Source organism: Pezoporus flaviventris, unplaced genomic scaffold, assembly GCF_033815535.1.
Source record: "Pezoporus flaviventris isolate CSIRO_AGI_PZ_B2104156 unplaced genomic scaffold, CSIRO_AGI_Pfla_v1 ptg000001l, whole genome shotgun sequence".
NCBI classification, from domain to species: domain Eukaryota; kingdom Metazoa; phylum Chordata; class Aves; order Psittaciformes; family Psittacidae; genus Pezoporus; species Pezoporus flaviventris.
Window position 1 is genome coordinate 63826084 of NW_026892549.1, and position 24295 is coordinate 63850378.

The following is a 24295-nucleotide window of genomic DNA, read 5'->3' on the forward strand; positions in this document are numbered from 1 at the left end:
TCTATCAAAAATGCCTCATCTTCCACGACTTTGATACGAACTGCACAGATTAAAACCAGGAGTTTTAATTGCTTCCAGACAGCACTTTGCACTAGTTCAATTAGCCTAATGTAACATCCACTATTAAGGTAGAATGAGAATGTGCATGGGTATAGACGAACCAACAGACAGTATTGTCTTATGGGCAGGTGACAATGAACAAGGGACACAAGCAGGAAACAGAATAAATGCCAGTGTCACATGCTGCCAAGAAGGAAGAGAAACCACTTCCTCCCAGACACTCAAACCGAAGCTCTCAGAAGCTTATTCCTCTTTGGACTAACTGAACAGTGTCACTTCCCAAAACCCCCTCACTAAGCACCCCAAGGACACCCTTTGAACTCATACCAACGGCATTAACAGCCCCCACTCACCACAACCTCCTAGGCCACCGCTCCAGGTCCCCGTGGCAGCAGATGGCTGCCCTCTCTCCAGGCGCTTGGGGTAAGCATGACCTCTCTCTGCTTCCTGAGCTAGCTGCTTTGGCTACAAACCGGCCACCGTAGGCCTGGCGGGCCCGAGCCCTGGCGATCCTTCAACACCGGGGAAGCGGCACACACCTCCTTCCCCCGCCACCACCTAGAGGGAACTACGACGGCGAAGGGCCGAAGGATCTGAGGGGCCTAAGGGAGCCGAGTGGGCTCTGAAGGCGATGGGGAACCTGAAGAGACTGAGAGAGGAGGAGAAAGCTCTGAGGGGACCTGAAGGGGTTCTGAGCGGCCTGAGGGGACCGACGGGGTTCTGAGGATACCGAAGCGGGCCTGAGGGAAACAAGGGAGCCGAGGGAGCTCTGAGGGGACCAAGGAGGTTCTGAGGGGGGCGAGGAAGGACCTGGAGGGACCGAGATGGGCCTGAGGAGGCGCTGTGGGAACCGAGAGGGAGGTAAGGGGGCGCTGAGGTGCTCGCGCCGCCACTGCTTTCCCGCCCTAAGGCGCCTCGCGCCGCTGATGCCCGCGGTGGGGTACGGGCCGCCGCCCCACCCACATACGCCCCGCGTCACGTGCTCTGGGAGCCGCAAAGCAGCGACGCTGTTTTTGCGACAGGGTGACAGCCAAATGGTGCGACATCCGCGGCGGCCTGAGGAGGAGCAGCAAGAGCAGCCGCCGCCAAGCGCTGCCGGGTAGCCGAGCGCCGCGCCTGGGCGGGGGAGCGCACCGCGGCCCGGCGGGCACCGCTCCGCACCCCGTCCGGAGCGACCCCCATGAGAGCAGGGGGACCTGCCCCCTGCCTGCCCGAGCACGGAGCGCTCCCCCCGCCCCTCATGCGCCCTTAGTCCCGGCCCTGGGCCCGCCTCCCTCGCTCCCCTCCCCGCCGGCGGCGGCGGCAGCGGCGGCAGTGTCCAGGTGCGGACTTCAAACCCCAGCGCAATGGCGTCTAACGCGGCCGAGAGGGAGATCCTGTTCACCGAGCTACAGGTAAGCGGCGGCGGCCTCGTCCCTCCGGGCGCCGCCCCGTTCCTCGCGGGGAAGGATGGAGCCGCTGCCGCGCTCCGCCGCCCCCTGCCCGCCGCTCGGCGCCCGGCCGGGCCGGGGAGGAGGCGACGGCCAAAGACTGTGCCCACCTCAGGCCTTTTCCCGCTGCTCTACCCTTGGGAGTGGAGGCGCCGCCGCCCGGTCACGGCCCCACCCCGCTGCCGGCCGCGACCCGCTTTTGTCTGCTGTCGGCTCCCTCCTTCCCCCGCAGAGCCGCCGCGTCCCTCCGGTGGGGCCTGCCCCGGGCCGCGCCCCCCGCCGCTGCCCGCTCCCTCGGCGCGGCGAGGCCGCTGCGGTGGCTGGGGTTCTCCCCGCCGCCCCGGGCACGGCGCTCGGCGGGGTCAAGGCAGGGAGCTTCCCCCGGGTACAGTGCACCGCGCAGGACCGGGAGCAGTTTCCTTTATGTAGGCCTTGAACCGGGAGCCCGTGCAGGGGAGAAAATGGTGCGGGCAGCGTTATTTGTACACGGCAAGTGTTTTTGTCACCTCAAAACCCACCCCAAACAGCCCCCAACGCTGTAAAAGGTGCTGAAGACTCAAGGGTCGGTTGTTACCATCGCTGTAATTTGAGTAGTTCGGGTTGCCTGTGGAACTGTTACTTTTCTGCTTGTCAGCTGCAGGGTTAGATGCAATTCGGGAGCTTCGCTTTTGTGCTCTTATCTGTAAATGTCAGCTCAACCTGCTGGCTCTTCCGCTTCCTTGTCCAGAAGAAAGCGTGCCTTTTTCCCTTCTCTTTATAAATATACCCCGCTAAATCTATGCGAGTTGTTATGGTTAACCAGGCAAAGAATGCGTCCCTGAATTTATTAGTTGGACAATTAGCCAAAGTAAGGAGTCCATAAATGGAAAGCCTCGAGTTTAATGCTCGAATAGAAATTAGAAAGGCATGCATTAAAAAGCAGAAATTCCCTTTCCTAAATTCTTCTGTCATGTTAAACATTAGCAATGCACTCACTTAAGTAACAAAGAAGAAGGCACCACAGAGGTGTAGTAGTCTGCTTACTATTGTGGCACATGAGATGGCTGAAGGCTAAGAATCCATCTAAAATGCTGAACTTTAATCAGTGGCTCAGAAGTGTCTAGGAAGAATCGCTATGTTAATACAAACTTGATACAATGATATATAAGCTGGTAAACCTGTTTGAAGTGGTGAGCTGCGTGAATAAGTACCTATGGTGGTGTCACAGGTGAGCTAAATAGAAGCAGAATTTCTGTAGAAGTACTAAGAGTGGGATTTGGATCAATTTAAACAGAAATGAATGGGGATTATGTTTAAAGGGAAACAAATGTGGTTTGTTTTTTTTTTTGCTTGGGGGGGGGCTGTTTTGTTGTTGGGGGTGGGGAGGGTTGTTTGGTTTGTATTATTTCCTGTATTGATATGTATTGATACAATTGTGCAAGACAGAAAGGTGGCAATGTTAAGGTGGAAATCACATTGGGGTTTAAGTTTTGTGAATTGCTAACTTTTGGGTATATTCAAGAGGAACTTCCCCATCAGGAAGAGCCACTGTGAAGCCGGTGTTTTGTTTGCAGCGGCACATATTAGATGTGGAGTGCGAAGGCATCAGTATTATTTCTCTTGTGAATTCTTCAAAGCAAATTGTTCTCCATATACCTGTGCATAAAAGCTAGTTCAGTGGCATGTTCCCAAGTAAAGAGGACTACAGTGAAGCGTAAGATGTGCCGTTTCACTCGTGTTGCTTCAGGAGAAAACTTCCTCAATCTAAAGAACTGTGACCTAAAAAGTGCTTACATGTAAAATGGGCTTTTACTTGCATAGTGCAGTCTTGCACCGGAAGATGAGGAAGTTGTCGAATGCATGGCTACAGTGAAGGGTGCAAGTGTCACATCCTTGGGTTGCTCTAGATCATGAAGGATGTGTGGTTTGGGTGGTTTGTTCATTCTCAGGAAAGCCTGCTGAAAACAAGCTAAACCCAGCGTGTATCCCAAGCTTGATCCTGATGTGGAATCTAAAGTGAGTATCAGTTGGTGACCAATACAACACATTGTTTATTGATATGTTCTCCTTATGATAGCCCTGTGTACTCCAGCGTGCTGTTAAGTAGGTAACTGTTAGCTTTGGAGGAAGTAAGTCAAAGTGGGTCAGTTATCAGGTATCCATTGGACTCTCCTGATACAAAGCTTAGCAAACTTTAACTACAACAGGGTGTAAAAGGGGGAAATAACCAACTGTTAAGAAGAAACTAGTAGATGTCATGTGGTGTTAGTACTCATCCAAAGTGTACTGGCTTTAATTAAACAGGCCTTAAATAGGCCTTAGATACCACTTCTCACAGACAGAGTTCTATATGTTTAAAGAAGTGACAGAGATGTTACTTAAAACCCTCTGCTAGGAAATACCCACTGAGCATTTCTGTTCTGCTTTTCTACAAACCATTTCATCGATTCTTCTGTATCTTGAACCATTTCACAGCCAGTTAATAGGATGTGAAAAGTATATCTTGCTCTTAAGCAAGTTCTTGTGTATGTTCGTTCAAAGTGAAAACCGCAGCACTTACTCTTTAGTAGTTAGCAAATGCACAGTATGAAATAAACCTGGCAGCAATCAAATCCTCTTGTTAATTTGTTCTGTTTAGCAGCTTCACCAGAAATATACCTGGTTACCAACAATTGAAAGATTACTTTACCTTTTTACTTCCTTTTATCTCTAGTACAGGTCCTTTTGTAGAGGGGGAAGGAGCTTGGGTAAGAACCAGTATTGCTGATGATGCCTTCCCTTCCAAGATTCTGTTATCCTTATCTGGGTTTGCATCCCTTTAGAACTTGGTCTAGCAGGTAAACCATGCTTACTTTAGGTTAGATGCACAACTTTTAACTCTTTGCTTCCTGGTGGAAGGGGTGATTGTTTCCTCATAAAATTAAACTTAACTTGGGATGCTTTAGGCTGTTAAACAGGGCATCCATGAACTAAAATATTTCAAATTTTAGATTATAAAGGCTTTTTTTAAATCAGTATTTAAAAATAAATGTTTTATGAGCTCGTGGGTATTTCCAAAGATGTGTGCTTCCTTGGCAGTGATCATAGATGTCAGCATAGTAAGGTGGTATGGCTCGGGTAATAGAGTTATTACTTAGAGCATTTAAATGCAGCTACTGTGTATGCAAAGTGATTGCACTTCCGAACTTCTAAATGTCCTCTACCACTTCTTCTCTAGGCAGTAATGGCAATGTATTAAACTTCAGACTTTTCATGCAAATGTTACGGGATTTAAGAAGACTTTTGGTTCACTCAAAACTGTGCTTTAAAACCAATACCTGTTTAATGGCAGCAAAACCCAACACATTACTTGGTTCTGTTTGTTCAAATGAAATTGGTCAAGTTAGAGAACTTGAGCTGTGCCCTAAAGTAAATAAGCAGGTAACAGACCCTCATTTGCTTCAAGTGGAGATGTTAAAGGTCTACTTCTGTATTAGTCGGAATAAAGGGGTTATTTTAGTGGCTGTTTTGTTTTAGTGCAAGTATTGTGTTGCATAATGCATGCCTATTTGTGTAATTTGCTAAATTGCTGTATTTGGGAGCCTGAAGTATGAATTTCAAGACAGAATCATGTTTAAAGGCCATTCGTGACTTTGTTCCCTTTAAAAGTAGCGATGAAACAGTACCACAGCTGAAATGCATGTAAATTATGCTTACACAGTGGCACATCCGGTAGAGTTCTTAGTTTGTGTTTTTCCATTTCATTAAATGAGTCTGATTGAGAAATACTCAGTATTTCGTTAGTTTGCATGGTATAAATCGGGACAGTTGAGTTTTCGGCTACACAACTATGTTTTGTATATAAAATTAGGCAATTGTACCTGGGTTAAACTACTAGGTGGGCCTCTGAAGACCTGCATTTCGTTCCTGGCAGCTCTGCTTTCAGTAGGTGACATTAGGCGGATGACTTTGCTAACTCATGTCTCAGTTTCCTCATCTTTAGAATAGAGGTAATGATGCTTGCTTTTTTTAGAGATAAAAAGTACTGGATATTTATTATTAGCTGTTGCCAAGTGCCTAAGGACACCTTAAAAAGGTACAAGTGACCTAATTAATCTGTTTTGAACCGACACTGTAATTAGGCTGAATACTCCAAAGTAAGACTGCCTTCCAGTACTGTTCAGCTAGGACAGATTAGCCTCAGATTGTTTGGAGTTCCTCTTGTTTCTTCAGCACAAGGAAATGTCCCATTCAAGTGAATACATCCTGAGCTGGTTTACTGCTTGTGGTGTGTTTGGGACTTGTCAGGTCCCTACAAATGCTTTCAGAACTGGTGGATTTAGGGTAGTACTTCAGGTTTTTCTTCCTTTTGTGGATATATATTCCCCTTTAAACAGGGCGCGGTTCAGAACTTGTGTTAGTAAAATATACGTCCTGTTCTCAGTGGAACATCAACAGTCCTTAAAATACTTTTAGGTAGGGTGCGGGGTTTGGTTTTGGTTTGGTTTGGGTTTTTTTTCTGTCTTCCTAATTCTGTCAGTCTGCCTGTTAACATAGAAACTTATACCATATAGACTTGGATACATTGGAATTCATCAGAGCAGATGCCTTTCTAAGACCCAGATCTGTTATTTTAACTTGAGATAAATTATTAGTGATGGCAAGTAGAAAAGTGTATTTAGTTACTGCCTGTGTAATAGTTCTGCTGGAACAGTTTTATACATTGTGGATGCTCATTCATTACAATGTAACCTAAAATCTGTGGTAGAGTAACTAGATAAACGTCCTTTACATTGGGAAATGGCGGTTTAAGAGCTTAATGATGGGATTAAGACTTTGTCAATGTCTCAGTGCTTTGCTGAGCTCCAGACATTATGTGGCCTCTACTTGGATTTAGAGTAACAAAGCCTTATGGTGTGTTAGATGCAGTATGAGGGGCTTGTGGTGCTTTCTGGTTTTGCTTTCTGTAGGAATCACTGGTACAGCTGGTACAATTTGGTTTATGGTAGGCTGTTTAGTTGGGCTTGTTTCCCCTGTGTGGATCCTGTAGGTGAATGGGCTCAGGAACAGACTGATCTCTCATGAGGCGCTGCTCTGTAGCAAGGCATTTGTATAATACTTCGATACTTTAATTATTAATGCTTAGACTGCAGTTCCTAACACAAGCAAAATAGCTTCTTTGCTAGCGTTGGGGATGGTGAAATGAGATTTATGTTGTAGAACTGTAGCATCCAATCCATAACTTCTGTTCCTTAGAGATACCGTTCTGGAGTACTGCATTGAAACAAACTGGTAGTGCCATTAAAATGTTCTGAGCCTGTCCTTACAGTAACATTATGTCTGATCAGTGTGGTTATTCAAACTGCAGCAGGATAATTATGTCCCAGTGGCAAGTCTGCACCATTTCTGTTACTGCCATTTTGCTGTTGCTGGTTATTTAGCGTTTGACAGCTCACCAGTGAATTGAGCTGCTTGCATGACAGTCTGGGCATACATCCTGTGTAGCAAAGTTCTGTTCCGTGGGTTTTCTCATGGTGCTTTGTGGGGTGCTTTCTGGAATCCAGGAATTTAGTGACTGTGTGTCAAACTAACACAGTTTTTGTGACATCCATCAGCTTTGCCAGTGTAACTTCTGGCAGCCAGAAAGGAGGATATGGTTGGGTTCTGTGATGAACTCATATGGACAGGATAGTCATGTGCAGTTGCAGGCTTATGTTGAGCTAAATGGACCAGCTCTGATGGGAATTCTGCTGTTGTACTTTGGGTAATGGAAGAGGCTGAAATTGAGCTATTCAGGCTGATGCATTTAACTTCACTAATAGGGTGAGCTGGAAGAATTCATGTGATCAGTTAGTGTGGCTCTGTTGTGAGGCCACCAACTGTGGGTAGTGGTGATCTGATTGTTGTTTAAGGGTTTGCTGCACCTGCTAGTTTGCTTGATATTTGATATAAGTGCAGTTTGCTATACTATGTATAAATGCAGTTTGCTATACTGTGTATCGGCATTATGCACGCTTTGGTTGTAGGTCTTGTTTGCTGGAATATGATGTACAGAGCACTAGATGCACAGTGATGGTAAAACTGTGCTCTCATCAGTGTAGTTTGTCACTTGGACTGGGCAACCAGGGAAGAAAGGGGAAAATTGCACAGGTGTATTTTGTTAGGACAACTGCATCTATCCTGAAGACCTGTGTTATTTTATTATAGGTATACAGATAGCTGTTAGGTACCAAATAAGAAGTGATCGACTGGGAAGGGCTGGGCTCTCAAAGTTTAATGTATGTGGATTTTTCCTTTTCTGTGCTATAAAGGAAGGTTGACATGTGGCAGGACCCAGGGAGGATTTTCTCTGGCCCATTATGCAGATCAGGAAAACTGGGCTATGCTGGTAAAAACCTCAGCGTGGACCAGACTAAATTAGTTAGCTTTTGCTGCCTTCAATTCCAGTGGATTTCTGTAAGCCTTATTTTTTCTGGAGATCTAATATGTTTTAAATGACAGAGAATTTCTGACTTGGTCTTTAAGTACAGATCAGAGAGCTCGAATCAAAAGCCTGTGATATATATTTTGTGGCTGTAGTGTTGTGTGTGGTAGTGCAGTGCTGAAGCAAGCTGGTTTTTCTACTGAGCTTTTCCTAACATTTGCTATCTTGCAACACAGTAGCAGGGCACAGAGATGTGAAGACCCTGTTAATGTGAAAATGAAAGTGGCAGAACTGGTGCTATTACTTCTGAGAAGAGCCAGGGGGACAGCTTTCCACTAATCCTCCACAATTGTTATTAGTGTCAGGGAATACAATAGGCAGCAGATCTACAGCCAGGAGAAGGCATAATTAAATCTGCAGTACCAAGGTGCTAATAGATTGTGTCAAAGTCCTGAGGTAAATCACAAGAATAAAGCAAGCTTCTGTTAGTGTGGTAGAAGCGCTTGTGAGCAGATCATGGCAGAGAGGAACCCTGTGGATTACTACAACACTAGTAGCTGTGAATTAGTGCTGAGCCTTAAACACAGAGGATATTGCTCAAGCCTTGGAATGGAACAGGTGATATACCTCTTGTTAGCTCGTGAAAGTCAATACTCCAAGCACTGAAAGCTCACTGTCGCGTACAATTCTTTATGAAATCAAAAATCAGATACATGTCCATAAATCTTGTAAATGCACATGTAACACCCTGCTGTGTACTCACCTTTGCTAGACTATTGAAAGGTTATAGAAAAGGACTAAGAGCTAATAGTGTAATTGTTATTGAAGGGATTTAGAAATAGTGCTTGCAAATAACTGTGCCCAGCTGTACTGAAATTGGTTTTCTATCTATGTATACAATTTTGTATTTTTTCCTATAAAGACTTTGTGTTACTTTTGAGGAGAAATTGAGAGTTTTTGATTAAAAAAGGCACCCAAAAAGCATAGTATTTTTTCTGTTTGAAGTCCCAAACACAAACTGACTAATTCAACAGGAAATAATGATATGGTTTAGTCTGTCACTGATGCTATAGCTTGCTTATGACCTTAGGAACTGTAACATCCGTGTGTTTGAAAACTGACAAAAGGTACATTCAGTTTGGGGGTTTGGTGCAGATCAGTAAGACTCAAGGCAGGTCTGTGACAGAAGTGTTAGGATGGAAGAATTCTCGTTGGCTCATTGACCTCACTGTGTTCTGAAACTGGAAGCTTTGCCCTACTGAGTTGGGGCTGTTGTTCAAAGGAAGTGTCAGACTTTGTCAGCTGGTACTGCTGTTGAAAACAAGCATGTGCTGTGTTTGTTGCTTTACACTTGCACAGACAGCTCTATGGTGAGCAGGTTTTGTTTTGGTGCTGTTTTCCCCCACCATAAATTAGCTTTCAGCCAGATCAGGCTCGCATCCAGTTTGCTGTGTGGCTGTATAAAGGTATGTGCTGGCCTATATCAGTGAATGGTCTAGGGCAGGAACAAGCTGTTGGGGGAGAACAGGACTGCTGGTTCTTTAGGTGCTTTTTTTCCCCTGCAATGCATTTATGCAGTAAAATGTTTATCTGATTACAGGCTGAGATTTACTCTCATCTATGTGACTTTGAGCTAGGGGCTATGAAAAGAGTCCAGTTCTGCTGCAGATGAACATACAGATAATGAACAAACTGTGAACTATCTATGGTAATTCTTTTCTTCAAGCAAAGGTCTCTCAATATGCACGTGACACTAAAAATCTGTTTGTCTGGAAAAGCATAGAAAATAGGATTGTTTTAGACATTCATGGATCGAAGATGTAACTTCATTTAGCTTCGTGTTGAAGGCTGACAGCAGTGTTGAGGCTTTGTAGCAGCATGTTAGGTGAATGGAGGGATGTATCACAGCTTTATTTGCTAGCTTTCTGAGGCTGCTGCTGAACCTTTTACACACTCGAGGCAAGGAGGAGTTCTGAAAAATCTGAAGTCTTTCAGTTGAAAAGGCTTTGAAACAGATGGGATAGAATTTTGGAGTGAAGACAACTTACTGTGCAAATAATACTGTCCATAAAGGTAATAAAGAGCATGAGGTATTACTTTGGTATGAATACACCTTCAGTTATTGAACAGTTTGGTAACTGTGAGCCATTTGAACACTTGTTAGGAAAAAACCCAATCAATGACCAGTGGAATGTCTGCAATAATGAATACCTCTGAATGTTCATACGAGCATCAGTTTGAGCATCACTTAGAGGACTTTGAACTACTGTGTACAAGACCAATGCTGTGCTTTGGAGGTCCAGCCAAACTAGGGCTAGAGGCTGAAAATAGGGTGCAGAAATAACAAATTTGAGGTAAAGAAGTGCTTAAATGTTTTCAAAGTGGTGATGAATTCTTTTTCAAAGTTATCCATTCTTTCTTCTTGTGCACATTGACAAACTCTGTGTGTTCTCTTCATAACTTGCTTATGCCATTAGAATCTGTGACTTTATACTTTGTGCTGTAGAGGTGAAGGGTTATTTTTAGAACAAACATTGAGAGTGTTCTTTGTGATTCTGGATGTTCCAAAGCTCTCTACTAACAACTGGCTTATTTGTGTAATGTCAGCAAGGAACTTTATGCCAGTCCTTAGATAAATGGAAAATGCTTGCTTAGCTCTGTCTTTCTGCCTACCTTTCTTACTTCTCTGCTGCAGGAAGAGAAACATAACCCATTTTATGACTTACTCTGTTTTACATCACTTAGGTTATAGATAGAAGATTGAAATTGCTCTTTCATCACTGTGATCCATATTATCATTTGGATTTTTAAGTAACATAAACCTCCAAAACTAGTGTTGAGAATTCAGGAGGAATGCAAATTGACTGCGTGCCTTGTTGCTTTTTACAAGCCTAATATGTAAAACCATTCGCTGCTTTTCCACTTCATGTGTTTGTTTATATGAGAAGATTTTGCAAAACAATGGGGTGGAATGTGCTTTAAGAGGATGTTCCCTTTACAGACAGACCTGCATATGGCATGACAAGATTATTTCTTCCCTAAGTCTCAATTCACGCGGGCTAAAATTATAAGCCAAATGATGACTAAGAAGTGACAGCTTTTCTTCAAACTGCAAGACAAAAAGGATGTTAGGAACCTCTGAAGTTGTAAGGAGGCGTGCTGCTGACAACCTGTCTGGAGCACATGGAGAACAACGTAGGTATAATGGGGAAACAGAATACGGGAAACAAGCCCTAACAAAAGATTATGGAAGACGGAATCAAAGACTTGTGTTGAAAAGTACCCAAAAAAAGCATACTACAGATCTCCAGAGCTTTTCAACCCAGCAAGGCCTTTCTGTAGGACATGTTCTAAACTTAGTGGCAGCAGTAGAAAAGTAAAAGTACTGTAAATCGTACATGCCTGACTACTAGTGTAGCATTCTTGAACTGCTGCCCATTTAGGACTCGGCAATCTCCTTTAATGGAAGCATGTTTTCCTCAATATTTGAGTTTGTTTGTTGCTTATTTATAAGCTCATATAAAGCTGATGTTTTAGGCAGAGAATGGCTGAATGTTAGAAGCTGTCATTTGCACATTATAATACCTGCATAATTGGAGATCCTCAGGAAGATTGTTTAAATCTTGTTCTCAAAACTTAACCCATTATTGAATGCTATTTTCTTCAAGCTGGGGATTTGTGGGCTGGGTCTCTCCTCTCCTGAAAAGATGCTGTTAAATTTAAACCAGAAGAACTTTAACATTAGAACAAACTGGTTTATTTCAGAGGGCTTTTTTAGTTGTTATTCTCTACGTCTTTATTCATGCCAGTTAGCCTGAGTCAAATTAACTGTTCATCTGTTGGGGGAAGACTCTAACCACTTTTAACTCTTCATCCTTATCAGGTCAGTTCAAATGAGATTCCTCATCACATAATCCACTTCACAAATAATATCTAAATCTGACTTCCTTCCTTTTCATTTTGTGTGTGCTTTTTTCAAATGAAGTTAGTTATCTATGGAAAGCACATGGCATTCAGCAGCAGCTCATTATTGTTTGGGGGGTCAAACTCCTCATTTGAATTCTGCTTTTTGTTGTACTGCAAAATGCAGAAGTAATGTATTGATTGCTAATGTAAATTCTTTCAGAATTAGTCTTCACCTGTATTAGGAATCTGCATAAGTGTGTATTAGAAAGTTTTAATTAAAGTAATTTTAACAGATTAGAAACAAAGAAATCCTCCTAAGTTCTAGGTGCAGGAGGAAAAAGCACTGGTCTGCTCCAGAGATCCAGTGTCATCTTCTGTTCTTCAGGCTAGCAGCCAGCCAGCACCAGTACTGAAGTCCTCTTTCCTGAAGTATTTCCTTTGGATGGGAGTAACTTGGTGGCACTGTCAGAGCAGCGGCTGCCCTGCATGTGGGAATTGGTTTCTTTTGACACTGGTTTGATTCTTGCAGCAGGTGACCTTGGGTATGAAAGCAAGCCAAGGGAGATGCAAGTTCTGCAAGTGGTCCCCCATGTTTGTAACTCTTTCCTTTCCATAATAGACAACACTTTGGTTTTTATGGACTCAAAAGTAACATCTCCTTTCTTTAGCATTTGTCTGCCTTCCCATCTGTTGCATGTACTCAATTTGCTGTCAATTGAAGGTTTATACAGTACTTCAAGTAAACAGATATGCAAAACTTCAACTACAGGCATCCATGTTCTGAATTTATTCACATACACTTTCTAAGCTATGCAGTTGAATTCTTTTCTTCTCAATCTCCATCTAGCATGCAGTATTTTCTGCAGATTTCCTTCACTGATTTTGGTCTCGCGCTTTCTATGTTCTCAGATGGCTCTAATTACTTTTATGACTTTTTCCACTGTTATAATGTCTGCTGTCCTGAAGTTTTTAAGTGATTCTTTATCGCAGTGAATATATGTGAAGCTTAGTTACCTAGTCAAGTACATCCACTGGGAGTTCCTGCAAATCTGAGCTGCAGCAGCAGTGAGCGTTTTGGTGGCATATACTGGGAATGATCAGAGTTGCCACTTCCTTAGGGTTAGCAAAAGGCGAAGGGAAGGGCTGGCTGTGGTTCTGGCATCTTCAGCAAATGGAGAGAACCTGTGTCTAAGCAAAAACATTGGCTGTACCCCTGCATGTTTATATTAATGCCAGTTTATTGCATTCTGGCTAGGTAAAACAGCAGGAAGGATGTGAAATAGAAACCAGTAAAGGTCAGTAATGGTACAGTTGAGGGGATGCTGGCCTGAGCTAAATATAGGAACTTATTTTGGAATATGGTGTGGACAGATTGGAGACTGTACTTTATTCTTGTGTAGTTTAATTTCTTTTTGTATTATAGAAACTGCTTTTTATTTCTCTCCTGTAACTCTGTGATGCTTGAGAGAGCCTCAAGACACACATGCACACCCTTTCAAATGCAGCTAGGAAGTAGCCTTGACCTCCTAAAATTTAAGTATCCATAAGATTATGCTGGTCTCTCTGATGAAATACAAGCAGGATTTTTCAGTCAAAACTTACTTTGTAGATTTTTATCTCCTAAAGATGAAATGCTTTAGATTAGATCGCTCATTATAGAGGAATACATAGTAGATACTCTTGGGAATGCAACAGGTTAAACTTCAACCATAAATAGCTTCTGACTGCAATAATTTCTTTCTTTAGCTTGAAGGACTTCTTCATGAAGGTTTTGCTGAATGTCAAATCTAGAGTATTTTGTAGCTCTTGGGTATTAATAAAGCAGAATATTGTACTTGGGTTTAGCATCATTTTGACACTGTGGTTTCAATAACCAACTAAAGGTGTTTCTCGGGCTGCTAGGTAACTAAAATGCTTCTGAAAATGGAATGAAGGGGAAAACTTTTAACCTTGAAGAAGAGTTGTGTGCATATCAAAATCCATGACACTGGAATATCTGCAACAAATATTCTAGAATGGTGGATTTTTTTAATTGTGTGTGTGAAAACTACTGTGTATATATGCCCTGTAAAAGAGGGTGAGGCTTTTGATATTAAGGAATTGATCCATTTACAACAAACAGAGGTTAAATAGTACGTTCAAGATTCCATTCTCATGGTTGGTGCTGGAGAACACATAGAATGCATGTGTAATCTTACCTACTCTGAAAAAGGAAGGGCATTGAAATCACTAACAAGTATGCTTTATTGTGGGATTTCTGAACACTCAGCAGTACAAAATGCACCCTATCATTCCTCTAGTTTAATGCAATTATAACGTGAGAACTTTTTTCCGTTATTGTGTAAACTTGGGTTTATAGAATATCCATTAAGATTTACTTTTATAGGCAGATCTATACATAATGCATAGAAAAGCTGCTGTTTTGTGTTGCTTTATGTCTGTTATGTTTCAGGTCTCATTGATGTATTCGTTATTGGGACACTGATGCTTCCCATTTTCAATTTAGCTGATACTGAAACTGAGCTGGTAACATGAGATAAATGGAGGAGAGTCCTCTACAAGTATATGCAGAACAGGAGGCAGCTTACTTGGGAGATGGTGATACCCATTATGCCTGAGCATAAAGGGTAAAACTTGTTAAATGACCAATAAAAAATCCTTCAGCTAAAATCCTAGACTTTTGTTCAACACTTCTCACTGTCAACATCATCTAAATGTCAGAGGTTTGGTTTGGGTCATAAGAAGGTAGATTTGGATTGCTGTACTGCAGGTCTGAGGGGGATCAGGGCTCCTACAAGCAAAGACAATGTAGATAGTTTTAAAAACCCAAACTTTAAGCAGATTTGTATTTTGAAATGTCAGTGTTTAAAGAATTTGTGGTCCACGTAATCAGTGAAATCACTTCCCTCTTTTTCACTGCTGTTGCATATGAAGCAGTCAAGTCAGGGTATCTTCTTTTTGCTTGTGTTGTAGGTTAGGATGGGCTTCTGTTTCTTCATGACTTCTCAAATACCTAGGGAACTGATTAAATAAAAAATGGACATTAAGAGCCAGTGAAAATTATCCTACCATGTTTCAAGGGTCAGAGAAAGAATGGTTGCAAAAACACTCTTCAGATGTACCGCAGCGTACATCAGTGATGCTCTGTACAACTCTCAGACAAATGGGGATGTGAAGTAATGCTTCTATAAATAACTGTGTGTTCATCCATAAACTTTTACTGGAAAGGCATGGAATGAGATGCCCGCATCTCTGAAAGTGGAATTTGGGTGTGGCAGGATTTATCCCTATAGTGAAAGGTCATCTTTTCTGCTGGCCACCTGTAAAGGTGAGAAGAGAGTTTAAGGAAGACTTTCCAGCCTCCTTTTACTGCTGGAGGCAGAAACAGGAGAAGCATTTCCAGCTGGTTGGAGTATAGGGTGTGAACTTAAGTAACTTCAGATGTGATAGCCAGAATGACTGTGTTCTCAGTCCTGGAGTATAAAGACAAAGGTCTTTAGTATAAATACAAACATACATCCCTTTTCTGTACCAACAGATTCAGCTACCCATAAGCTGTGGTGAAGCACTATTGCACAGTCCTAGAAAGCAAAAAACTTCGGTTCCTTCACCAGGATCTAGTATTTAGCCACTTGGCCTGTTGCCTCATAAAACAGATGTTACTATTATCTCTGATACGACTTGCTGCATTTCTAATGTACAAAATAGTTGGCTGCTAAAGAGGATGGCTTAATTAGAGTGGAATGTAGACTCTCAGCTCTTCCATTAGTTTTGCAATGGCTAAGAATAGCTCCTGTAAAATACAGTAAAGTTAAATGGACTGCATATCAGTTGTCTGTGCTGAAAGCTGGAATAGTCAGAAACGGAGATTTTGTGTTTTTTTTTCCAATTCACAATTACCAAGAAATCCAGTTACCATCTCCCAGAAATTGACATTCTCATACATGGATACGTTCTTTGTGCTTTTCAGATTAAAGAAAACAGTGTATTGTAACATTTTAAGTGCCACCGCTTACAGAGGTGGCAATAGCTGATACTGTAATTTATGGATGAGCAGAATGGTCAGTGTTCTTACATTATCTGAGATAGGTAATAATACATTTTAACTGGATAACAGTGGCTATTAGCTAACTAATTTTTATCATAATAGAAGAAAACCCCCTTACAAATGGGAGGGGATCTGTTTGTCATTAAGTATTAATAACTGGGGCTTGGGTTCCTTGGGTTTTATATTCTTGGGTAGTGACTGAAACCTCTTCACAAGCAGAAATTTACCCACATATGTTTGTCTTAATGTTAACATTGCAGCCACTGAAAATGTATAGTTGCAATGTTAACTTCACATGAAGGTAAGAGTTTACTGGGCATGCATCCAGGAAGCAATCACCTTTGTACAGTGTGCATTGTAGCTGAGAAGGAGTTATCAAAGTCATAAGGCATGATTGTGACTCATGTCTGTTGACTGACCTTTTTACCTTCGAAATTCCCTTCTACCAAATTACACATCATATCTTGTAGCTTGGGTAATATAGTAGTTACTACTTCTTTGCAACATCTTGAGCTGTATATGTAATATTATTCTGCTCAAAGTTAGGCAAAATTAGGCAAGCATTTTAAATGAAAAATCCCAAACAAACAATAAAGGTATTTATATTGGGATTACATAAACCAAATTATAGTAACATTGTGTAGCAGCAGAAATGCTTGATTTTAGGTGTTCGCTTTAACACGCACTTCAACAGATTCCTCGCTAGTTATGCTTTATTTGGGGGACAGTGATTATCTGTCATGAACAGATTACTAGTTGCTATATTACTGTTACTTAAAGGCAAATTCTCCACACATTTGCATGACCTTAATTGTATCTTAAGTAGCTGTTTCTTCAGTAAGTGATGTTGGACTTCAAGCATTTCGGAGCAGTAAAACAACTGCCTGCACCAAACTTGAGCTTAATGTAACTGCAGAGAGATCAGTCAAGTCAAACTGAGACAAGAATTTTCCTCCGAAGAACCTTGGTTTAGTCTGAAACAGCCATTCAAAATGAGTGTATTAATTCCTAAAGGAAATGGATACAGCATATCCATAGCATTGTAGCATTTGGCAAGAATATTAAAATGTACACTTGAGAAGTATGTTCTCTTTATATTCAAGGCATAATTGTAGGCCATTAGGGTGATGGTGTTTTATATATTTATGTGGTATAGAAAATGACACCGTTTCCATGATGAAAATGGTAACTCCAGGTTAATTTGAAGGTGTTTAAAGTAACAAACAAATTAAACCCCTTTCACTCTTATTTTTACTATCAATTCTAAACTGTAAGGGTTGCTTGGTTTGGTTGGGTTTTTTTCAAAGCAGCCTCAACCTGTCAAACACACAAAAATAGTGGTTTCTCTGCTATTCCCCAGTCTTTACATTTTTATTTATTTCGGAATTTTTCCCCAAATATGTCTCAAAAGAAGACTGAATTTCCCAGCTCAAATTTGGGAAATGCAGAACAAGTCTGTGCCTGGGATTCCTGTGTTGGCAGTAGGATACAGGACATACATGCATGCTAATTTTCACTGCCCAGTTCAATATGTTAAATGTACAGCTGCAGATCAGAATCTGTGACTAAGGTGCTTCTTTTCTTAAAGTAAGTTCTTCTCTGAACTTGCTTCTCTTTGATTTATTGAACTGTTATTTAATCCACTCTTGTTTTCCTCATCTTTTAAATGGGAGTATGTGTATTTATCACACTCTGAATACATGCTATGATAATATTACAGGAATTAGAACAGAAATTATTGTTTCAGTATGATAATGTTATAGGAATTAGATAAGACATTATCATTCCAGTGCTTCTACTGCATGCACCTAGGTGAGGCTGCATTTCAGTGGGAATCCAGTCATGTTGGCACAGTTATGATACGTTGTTGTTGGAGATACTTCCAGCATGCAGTATGGTATTAACACTTCATAAAACCTTTTTCCTTGTATCTTGAAAGAGCTCGTTTATATCTTTGGCATTTAATAGAGCTTCTACTACTGTGTGTGGTCTGCTTGAGACCATATTAATTATGTAAGATGCAGTTTTCTTCTGAGTATGCATTCTGCTTCTTTATGTTATACTAACTTGGTTACTGTAGCACCACTGATAAACATTGGTACTTCAAATGAACTTAAAAATGAAAAGCTGCATTAAAACTAAGACAGCGAGGTTTCATCGAGAGTGGAGGAGTGGTTTTGTTATGGGCATTATTTCATATGCTGACCTTGCTCCTAGGCACACACAAGTCTAAGTTGTGACAGCAGTCCTCATTCGTTGCAGTGTGGATTTGAGCTGTTTCTTCAGCACATCTGGAACGAGGGGGGTAAGGGTTGTTTCCACTGTGCTGTGGTCTGTTGGAATTTTTTGGCTGGGAATAGGAACTCCCAAGTTATAGATAAATGTTTGGAAACTACTGAAGTGTCTGTACCATGCCTGTTGCCAGAATATCTAGTCACACTTCTTGGATATTCTGATCTCAGATTCAGGTGCCCATTGCTCGTGCTATAGCCTCTGTCAAGGCCTCTCATCACAGGAAATGTGACTTGGGATTTAATTTAATGTTGTATTTCTTTGGAAGCCTCCTTGCAGGTCCTTCTCCTTGCATAAAATCATCAGGAGCTGCTAAAATGAGAAGCAGCTGAAGGCAGCAGTTCTTTAAGTGGTTTCCCTCTCTTCCATAGTGAGGAAATCCCTCTCTCTTATGCCCCTTTCTATAATCGCTTTTGGCACGGCACGGCACTGCACTGACACAACTTCCAGTGCTGTAAACAAGGCTGCTGCTGTTGGAGCACCTTCTGGAGGGGGAGCATGCTCTTCGTGTTGCTAAATGCTGGCCTAATCAGGGATTGTTTGTGGCTGGATGCCTGGATCTGAGCAAGGAATCCCCGGGGAATTTCATTACTGGTTTAGGTACGATGTTCTGGCTGAGGCAGGGCACACAACTTTTCACCCAGGTGTTGTAGGATAGAGTGCTGCAGCCTGGCAGCTATCAAGTCATTCAAAACAAGCATTCCTCCTGAAGCATTCATACGATGTTCAGGGCAACAGCTAACACTGGGAGAGAGGATACCACTGACTGAGGACTGTGGGTTGGACAGCCCTAGTTTAAGGAACACTGTCCTGCTTGAATCCATCCACGTGTAATGCAGTGCACTATGGATATTTGTGCCTTAAACAGCTCTTGTTACAAAGCAGAGAGCTGTGACTTAGATTTAAGTTTAAATCCTGATTTGTGACATGTTAGCACAGCAAACTAATGCCAAAATCTATTAAGCCTCCAAGGTTTTTCTTGTTCCTGACACTGGGTGAGTGCTGAGATCTTGACCACAATCACATTTGCTTCTGGGCAGGAGGAAATAGTCCATGTAGTTCCAGTAATCCAGACAAGGCGTCACATCTGGTTTTATGAATGACTTCGGGGGGAAGGGAAGTTTGCAATTGATTAACATTGTTCTTAAAATCAAAGCCTACTCTGGTTTCAGGAATTACTGTGGAGAGCTTCAGGGACCTTGGCAGTAGCTGAGGAAAACAACTTCTTTTTCCTCAGTTCTTCTATTTTGCTTTTGTATTCCTAAAATAATATTGAGAAGATGATACTGAAAGACAGAACAATTCCAAAACTGTGCTTCCAGTTCTTCAAACTACAGTGAAAAACTAATAAACTTTTAGTCTGTCTGGGTTTGTATTTTAAATTAGTATTCTTATATGCAATAGCAAAGCAACTGTACTTGTCAAACAGATTTTGTTATTTCTTTGTCTATTATCATCTATTGGAATGGTTGCTAAAATCCAAGAGCATACGGAAATGAATGCTAATAGCTTTAGGAAAAAATATACACCCTTTTACTGTGAGTTTTGATGTTGTTTTGGTGTTTTCCTAAAGGCAGGTTGAGTGTGTGCTTGTAACACATCAGTGCGAAGTGTAAATAATATTGTGCATGAGTGCTGTCAGCTGTTTAAACATGCTGGAGTTCAAGGCTCCATTTCCCATCCTATAACAATTAGCACCAGAATTCAGCAATCTGAATTCTTACCCTATCTAAGATTCTCTATGGTGAATACATGGTATAACACAGTGCAGCTGTACTGCGCTCTTAGGAGCGAGTCTTTGGGAGTTACTGATGCCCAGGATTTTAGCATTATCTTTTTCTTCTGAGAGGTGGCAATTCAGGAATCTCATTTTGAATTGGAAGTCATTTAGTTTACACAGCTTAAGCTCTGATTATGTTCAGCTTCATGGTACTCTCTTCTATTCAGCAGGACCTCATTGTTCATCAGTTTAGGTGTTCTAACCTTAAATGAGAGCTTGGGTGGTAGATACAGTTTGGGAAGGCACCTGCCTCATAGATGATTTGGTCAGGACTGACCTGAAGAAAAAGTATGAGGCCCCCCCGGGTTTCCATAAACAACATTCATGGCTCTCTACCACTGCATCAGCCAGAACAGACTGTGTGTTATTAAAAGACATGCTCAGACCACTACCCATTATTTTCAGCAATTATACTGAACCCATTTCCCAGGAGTACAGAAATTGAAGGCTGGCATCTTGAATTCATCTGTGTAAATAGATAGTCTTGGAGCCAGCAATCAAAGTGAGGTTGAGTCATTAGGCCATTGCAGGAGGAAAGCTGTATATGTGGGTTCCTCTTTTTTTCTCTAAGCAGTAATATCTAATTTGTGGTCCTTGTTAGTTTATTGTAGTAAACATAGCCTCAGTTTCATTATATGCTGAAATGTTTCCAAATTCTCCATCCTGGCTCATAAACATGTATTTTCTCATTGCTAAGAAGCATGCACCACTGCCTCTAATCTCTTTCCATAGAGCCCAGAAGCAGGTTGTTAAGAGCAGCACCGGGTGCTGGCTGCCCTCTTCTGCTGTCAGGGCAAAGAACTGGGTCAGCAGCAGAGGTGTGAGGGATGATGTGGGGCCACCCAACAAAGATGGGCTCCTCGCTATTAACCAGCAGTCAAAACACCACCAGAATTGTAAAAGACACTGAGAATCAGTAACTGGCTGCCCGTTCTGTTGTCTTGGATCCTAAAGCGGTGAGGCCTGCTCTCTGTTTTGCCAGCAGGAGTGGTTTAGTCATTGTCTGCTGCAGCGCATTTCCACTCTTAAGCTATCTGATGTTAAATGATTTTGGAAGGGAGAGTAAAGGAAGTGGCTGTGCAAAATCCATTGATGGGTTCTTGGCATAGAGAACATGAGTGATTTCTTCTGTCTTTGCAACCTGTCTGCTTGAGCAGTGCAAAGGAAAGGGCCTGGCCCCTGCCTCCAACTGTTGTTTCTTTTGACTTACTTAATTCACAGGTTGAGGTGACAGAAAACCTATGTCCTAATGGATGCGGGGCTCAACCTGGGACAGAGCTTATCCAAATGGGAAAACAAGTTTTCTTGGAAGAATATTCAGCTCTAACAAGAGGCTTGTAATAGGCTGTCATCAAATCAAGCTGGAATATCCTGTGGTTTAAGTCACTTCTCAGTTTAAAAGGGGAATTTGAGTTTGGGATTTTGGAAGGTGCTTTCCTTAAAGGAAAAATCTTACCTTATTTTTCTCACTCAGCTATCTGATGCTATGTCCAGTTGTGTCCATCAGTTCTAAAATGGAGCATTGCTGAGGCTGCTCATCTCTCTAGCATGAGGATCTGTCTCAAACATGTGTTACCTCCCAGCAGCAGAACGTGTCAGCACAGGAGCAGAGCGACTTTGCTTGCAAAACATGCTCTTGCTCGGCATTCCTGGTGACCTTCAGGGTCACTGAGTGCACAGTGTCCTCCTTGGAAGGCTGCTTATTTCACCTTTGTGCCAGGTGACACATCTCGGTAACTAGGTGACAGAACACTTCTAGTTTAAAAGTGTAATTAGAGAGACTGCAGTATCACCCGTGGCTTTGGGGGCAGTTAAAGATGAATGCTGAAATGAATAGGCAATGTAACTAATGTTGGTATCCCCAATATTGACATCTTACATGTCTCAAGCAGATAGACTCTATATCCTGAAACCCTAAGTCCAAAGATGCTGCAGAGACTGCCGAAGCTGAGGAGAACTTTAACTTGATTACTGGAAATTTGGAATGCAAATCACAAATGACCATGGAGATTTAATTTGATTGAAGACTTGTTAGACACTGTATCTGGAACCAGGGCTCCAAAAACCTGTTTATGGAAGAATGTAACATCCCTTTAACAGGTGGCATGTAGGGCTTGGAGATGGATAATACCCTCCCCCATTGAACATATGGCTTTGTTCAATACAAACAATTAACTGAAGTGTCTTTAGGAAACCCTAGTCCAGAATAATTCTGAATTATTTATATTTTAATTACACTGTTCTGTTTAAGAAGTTTATGTTCCTGGTATAATTTTAGCACACTTCAGGTGCTATTGGAATACAGGATAAAGGTTTTCTGTTGGGTTTGGGGCTTGTTTGTCCTTTTTTGGTGTTTTTTTGGGGGTATATTTATAGAGGGTTTTTTTGTTGGGGTGGTGGTTTGGTTTGGGGTTTGTCTTTTGGTTTTTTTTTCCTACATTCACTAGTAGTCTTTGTCCTGTGAACCTTGGGAAATGTAATACTGTGCTTAGAAAGAGGTAGATGATGAGTTTATTTCTAGAAAGCTTGCAGAACAAGTGCAAAGGATTATGGTTTAAAAATACACACTTGTTATTTACTGTTTTGATCCCTGCTTTTAAAGGCTAAATAGCAGTATATTAATCTTGAAGCGGTTTTTTTACATCCTACATTTTTGTCTTTGACAACCAGGGAAATCAAAGATCTGAATCTAATTTGGGTATACTTGATTTGCTGTATAGTTGTATTAATTTATTGTCAGTTTCAGTTGTTTCTCAAAAGAAACCACTCAACACATAGTGGTTGAATTCCCTCACTATGGATATGAACCCTTGGTACTAGTTGCTTATCACTATTGACTATTCTATAGGAAAAAAAAAGGTTGATTCTTTTTATAGGCCTATATATGGAAGCAGTGTTATGTATTTCCCAGTACAGCTATTAATAGGCTTTCTACATCTCCATAATAAATCATTTATTTTAGTGTGTACGGACAGAAACGTACTTGCAGGGATCACAAGTGCACTTTAGGTATCGATTTAGGTATTACTCCCCCCCCCTCCTTTTGTTGCTTACTCAATTTGTCATTTCTGAATTGCTTGTTTGTAGTCTCTGATAGACAAATTCTGTGGCAGGGTAGAGATTCTGACTGCATTTAGTATCTCGGAGTCCTTGAGTTTCTAACTTGTTCTACAGGTAGCAGCTATGGGTATAAATGTTTTAAAAGAGGGGTTTGAAGATGATTTACTCAACTTGTAGAATTATAGTTGAGGACTTGTAGATTGGATCTTCCTTCTGGAAGGCAGCATCAGTGGAATATGCACAGATTGAAGGAGTCTGACCAGCGTTATCTGTTGATACGTACAGCACAGGCACAACTGTCATGATCCCCATTGTCTCAGACTCTTTGGAAAGCAAACAAGTCACTGTGGGCTGTATCTAGAGATGATGGGTTCTAGGATGTTTTTACAGTTTATTGGTCTGATGCTGTGTTTCTTAAACTCCTTCCTGAATGTTTCCTTTTACAGTTTGCTGTATTGCTGGTGCTTCCAACAGGAAATAGTACTGACATCTAACTTTACACACAACTTGCAAATTTTTATCATCCTTTACAATACCTTCATGTTCTCCCAAATATTTCAGAAATCTGGGCAATTTCTTTATTATGTTCAAGAAAAATTACTGGAATTTTGGTCTTTTTGGGTAGATCCATGCAGATCAGGCCCCACATTTACTAAATACATCCTGAACTATGACTGGATCGGAGTCTAAGTTCTGGAGAACCCTTCTCTGACCTTCACTCACTTAGCTCTAGCTAAGACTGCTTGAATAGGGCCTAGTATTCATGTGTAAGACATACAGGAAGTATTATTACGTATGTAATGATTTGTACTTTATTGGTGTAGGTTCTGTAACGTGCCCTTTGTACTTCTCAATGATATACAACCATACAGTAGGTGCAAGTAAGATCTCATAGGTACTGGTGGTCTGAATACTCTTTTTTTACAGTCTTTTAAAGGAATCTATTCTAATGAATGTATAAGAATTCATCATAGATAATAACTGTTAGAAGCTGTTCTTATTTCCTGTAACTATTTGGTCTATTAAAACACACAATTAGATCTAGACAATCACAAACATGAGTCATGAGCTCTGAGGCACAGAACTACCAGGCAAGCAGCCATGACCAATCCAGAAGTATTTAAATCTCCGGGTGTTAAAAATAGGCATAGTAAAGATGTCACTAACTTTAAAATAAATCTGTTGCAAAAGGTAACTGCAGTTAACATGTCATGTCTTGTGACGTTATTGCTTTAGGACAACATGAGCGTAGACCCATGGCTAGTAAATGGCCTTACAAAGGGAGTGTTTTAATACACAGAGAGAGGCCTAAAGCGTGTTCATTTTAAGAGTGCAGT

At 41.5% G+C, this 24295-nt stretch overlaps 1 protein-coding gene and 1 long non-coding RNA gene across 5 annotated transcripts in view; one reads left to right on the forward strand and one right to left on the reverse strand.

Moving 5' to 3' along the window:
• Nucleotides 1–534, reverse strand: part of LOC133273827 (uncharacterized) — a 157211-nt gene extending 156677 nt beyond the window's left edge. For all 3 annotated transcript variants that reach the window (XR_009744942.1, XR_009744943.1, XR_009744941.1), the window contains exon 1: nucleotides 414–534. This is a non-coding gene — a long non-coding RNA (uncharacterized LOC133273827). The remainder of the gene's footprint in view (nucleotides 1–413) is intronic.
• Nucleotides 535–1122: 588 nt separating this feature from the next.
• Nucleotides 1123–24295, forward strand: part of PKN2 (protein kinase N2) — a 50650-nt gene continuing 27477 nt past the window's right edge. For both annotated transcript variants that reach the window (XM_061462282.1, XM_061462291.1), the window contains exon 1: nucleotides 1123–1454. In XM_061462282.1, the coding sequence (XP_061318266.1) occupies nucleotides 1407–1454 (48 nt within the window). In that variant the 5' untranslated portion in view covers nucleotides 1123–1406. The remainder of the gene's footprint in view (nucleotides 1455–24295) is intronic.